We start from the raw sequence: 3,064 nt of genomic DNA on the forward strand, positions 1-3,064 counted from the left end.
TCAATTATTATTATTATTATTATTTTTTTATTAAAGCATAAATTAAGACCGTGTATATGATTTGTGTGTTTGCTGCAGGATGAGACGGAGGTGATTTCTCCTGATGAGGAGGTGATGGATTCAGATGATAACACTGAAGATGATCTGTGTGTGTTGGATGACCAGAGGAGTGTCATTCTGCATCTGCTGTCTCAGCTCAAACTGGGCATGGATCTCACACGCGTACGAATCACAACACCGCCACATTAATATCAGGTAATACTAGTGTTTAATATTAATGTTTGACATTACAGTATCTCTCTGTGTGCAGGTTGTTCTTCCCACCTTCATCCTGGAGAAGCGTTCACTACTGGAGATGTACGCTAACTTCATGGCGCACCCAGACTCTGATAATTATCAGTTGAAAACATGCTTACATTAACAGCTTCTCAACATTTTGGTGGAAACCATTGATACAATTTTTTTTTATTTGAAATAGATTTAGTTTGTAGCATTATAAATGTTTTAACTGTCAATTTAATTCATCCTTACTGAATAAAAGTTAATTTCTTTATTTTTTCTTTATTATTTTCTTTAAAACAGGACCTAAAACCTAACCCATAGAGTGTGTGTGTGTGTGTGTGTCATTGATTTTTTCATATTATAAATAAAATACAATGAATAAAATGAAATGTTTTTCAATACTTAATTAATTAATTAATTAATATTTTTATTTTATGTATTCATTCATTTATTAATCTTTTAATACTAATGCAGAAATTTAGGTAAATAAATTTAATTTATCCTTGCTGAATAAAGGTTAATTTCTTATAGTGAAATTTCTTATCTTATTTTTTTCTTTATTAATTTCTTTTAAAAACTAACCCGAAACATTATTATTATTATTATTTTTTTATTAAAGCATAAATTAAGACCGTGTATATGATTTGTGTGTTTGCTGCAGGATGAGACGGAGGTGATTTCTCCTGATGAGGAGGTGATGGATTCAGATGATAACACTGAAGATGATCTGTGTGTGTTGGATGACCAGAGGAGTGTCATTCTGCATCTGCTGTCTCAGCTCAAACTGGGCATGGATCTCACACGCGTACGAATCACAACACCGCCACATTAATATCAGGTAATACTAGTGTTTAATATTAATGTTTGACATTACAGTATCTCTCTGTGTGCAGGTTGTTCTTCCCACCTTCATCCTGGAGAAGCGTTCACTACTGGAGATGTACGCTAACTTCATGGCGCACCCAGACCTGTTCCTGTCCATCTCCGCCGGAAGCACCCCGGAGGAGCGTATGGTGCGTTTCGTCAAGTATTACATGACCGCCTTCCATGAAGGACGTAAGGGCGCCGTCGCCAAGAAGCCCTACAACCCGGTGCTGGGAGAGACCTTCCACTGCTCGTGGGAGGTTCCACGAGATCGCGTCCGCCCTCTGAGGACTGAGACGAGCCCCAGGACCAATCAGGAGTCAGACTCTTACAGGGTGCGTTTTGTGGCGGAGCAGGTTTCCCATCATCCTCCGGTGTCGGGGTTTTACTGCGAGAGTGCGGAGAGAGGCATGTGCATCAACACACACATCTGGACCAAGAGCAAGTTCATGGGCATGTCAGTGGGCGTCTCTATGGTGGGCGAAGGTGGGTGGCGTTCTCTTCATCTACACTGAAAAAATTTGGTGAAAATTTTCACTCAGAAATTACTAGTAATTATAACTAGTAAGAAATAGTAACTAGTAAGGAATAGTTCCCGCAAAAATTTAAATTTGCTAAAAATGTACTCATCCTCAGGCCATCCAAGATGTAGGCGAGTTTGTTTCTTCATCAGAACAGATTTGGAGAAATGTAGCATTACATCACTGCAGTGAATGGGTGCCGTCAGAATGAGAGTCCAAACAGCTGATAAAAACATCACAATAATCCACAAGTAATCCACACCACTCCAGTCCAGCAATCACTGTCTTGTGAAGTGAAAAGCTGAGTGTTTGTAAGAAACAAATCCATCATTAAGATGTTTAAAAAATCATCTCGTCTGAATCAGGAGAGAAATATGCACATATTAGGCACCATTTACAAATGAAAACAGTCCAAAACAGTTCTAAACAAATATGTGGGTGGATTTTGATGTGAGAGACTTTATCACTGGAGGAAGTGTAATTATGGATTATGGACTCATATTTTACAACTTGTGGATTATTTTATTGATTTTGGGGTGAACTATTCCTTTAATGACAAAGAAACGGCAAGTAACATTGCATTAAATGTGCAATTGTAAAGTTGAGACTGAAATACTATTTTCTTTTAAAACATACTCTAATAATCTTTGTTTTATTTACAACTTAGAAAAATCATTTTTACAGTGTACATACTAAATACAAGAATGTAGTTTACTATTTATTAAGATTAAGTTTCCTGTAAATAATGATGCTAGCATTATATTATCTGTTAAAAACATCACAGTACATAGAGTAACACACCACTTATTTTTCCTCTTGACCATTACTAAATCTCAACACACTTATGTTATTATTATTATTATTTTGTTAACAACTGTTTTATTGAGTACTGAAATGTTATATTAATCTTGACTTTTCATAAGTACATCAACATCTGAACAGTTTTGAGGTTAAGTGATCTAATTTCTTAAAATGAGATAATAGTGATCTGTGAATTTGTTTTATGTTTAATGGTAAACTTTGAAATTTCTCTCTGTAATGTAACAATGTTTTTATTTTTTGAAGTGAAAAGTTACAGTGAGGGTAAGATGAGCCACTCAGAAATAGGGTAGGAGAGTTCTTTCTGTTGTTTTATTGTTCCACTTAATAAGCATTATAATTCATGGAGTTATGATCTTACTATATATATTTATATATATATATATTATACTGTATATATATATTCAAGATTATATGGTTCAAGATTATTCTATTCAAATGAATGTGATAAACAAGTTAGGTCATCTAATAAGTAATCGAAAAGTAGTCAGAATATATAACCTAATACGTGTAATACAATAGAATACGGTACTAACAACAACTTCTATCATCTTTGCTATTAGTAACTGCCATTAATT

General features: G+C 34.7%; 1 protein-coding gene across 1 annotated transcript in view; it reads left to right on the forward strand.

Annotated features, from left to right (window-relative positions):
- The window catches only part of LOC107694748 (oxysterol-binding protein-related protein 10-like), a 39,606-nt gene that overhangs the window by 28,301 nt on the left and 8,241 nt on the right, over positions 1-3,064 (forward strand). The window contains exons 9-10 of the mRNA XM_016494428.1: positions 79-222; positions 1,176-1,632. Of these exons, the coding sequence (XP_016349914.1) occupies positions 79-222; positions 1,176-1,632 (601 nt within the window). The remainder of the gene's footprint in view (positions 1-78; positions 223-1,175; positions 1,633-3,064) is intronic.

Source organism: Sinocyclocheilus anshuiensis, unplaced genomic scaffold (assembly GCF_001515605.1).
Source record: "Sinocyclocheilus anshuiensis isolate Anshui unplaced genomic scaffold, SAMN03320099.WGS_v1.1 scaffold1497, whole genome shotgun sequence".
In the NCBI taxonomy this organism is placed as follows: domain Eukaryota; kingdom Metazoa; phylum Chordata; class Actinopteri; order Cypriniformes; family Cyprinidae; genus Sinocyclocheilus; species Sinocyclocheilus anshuiensis.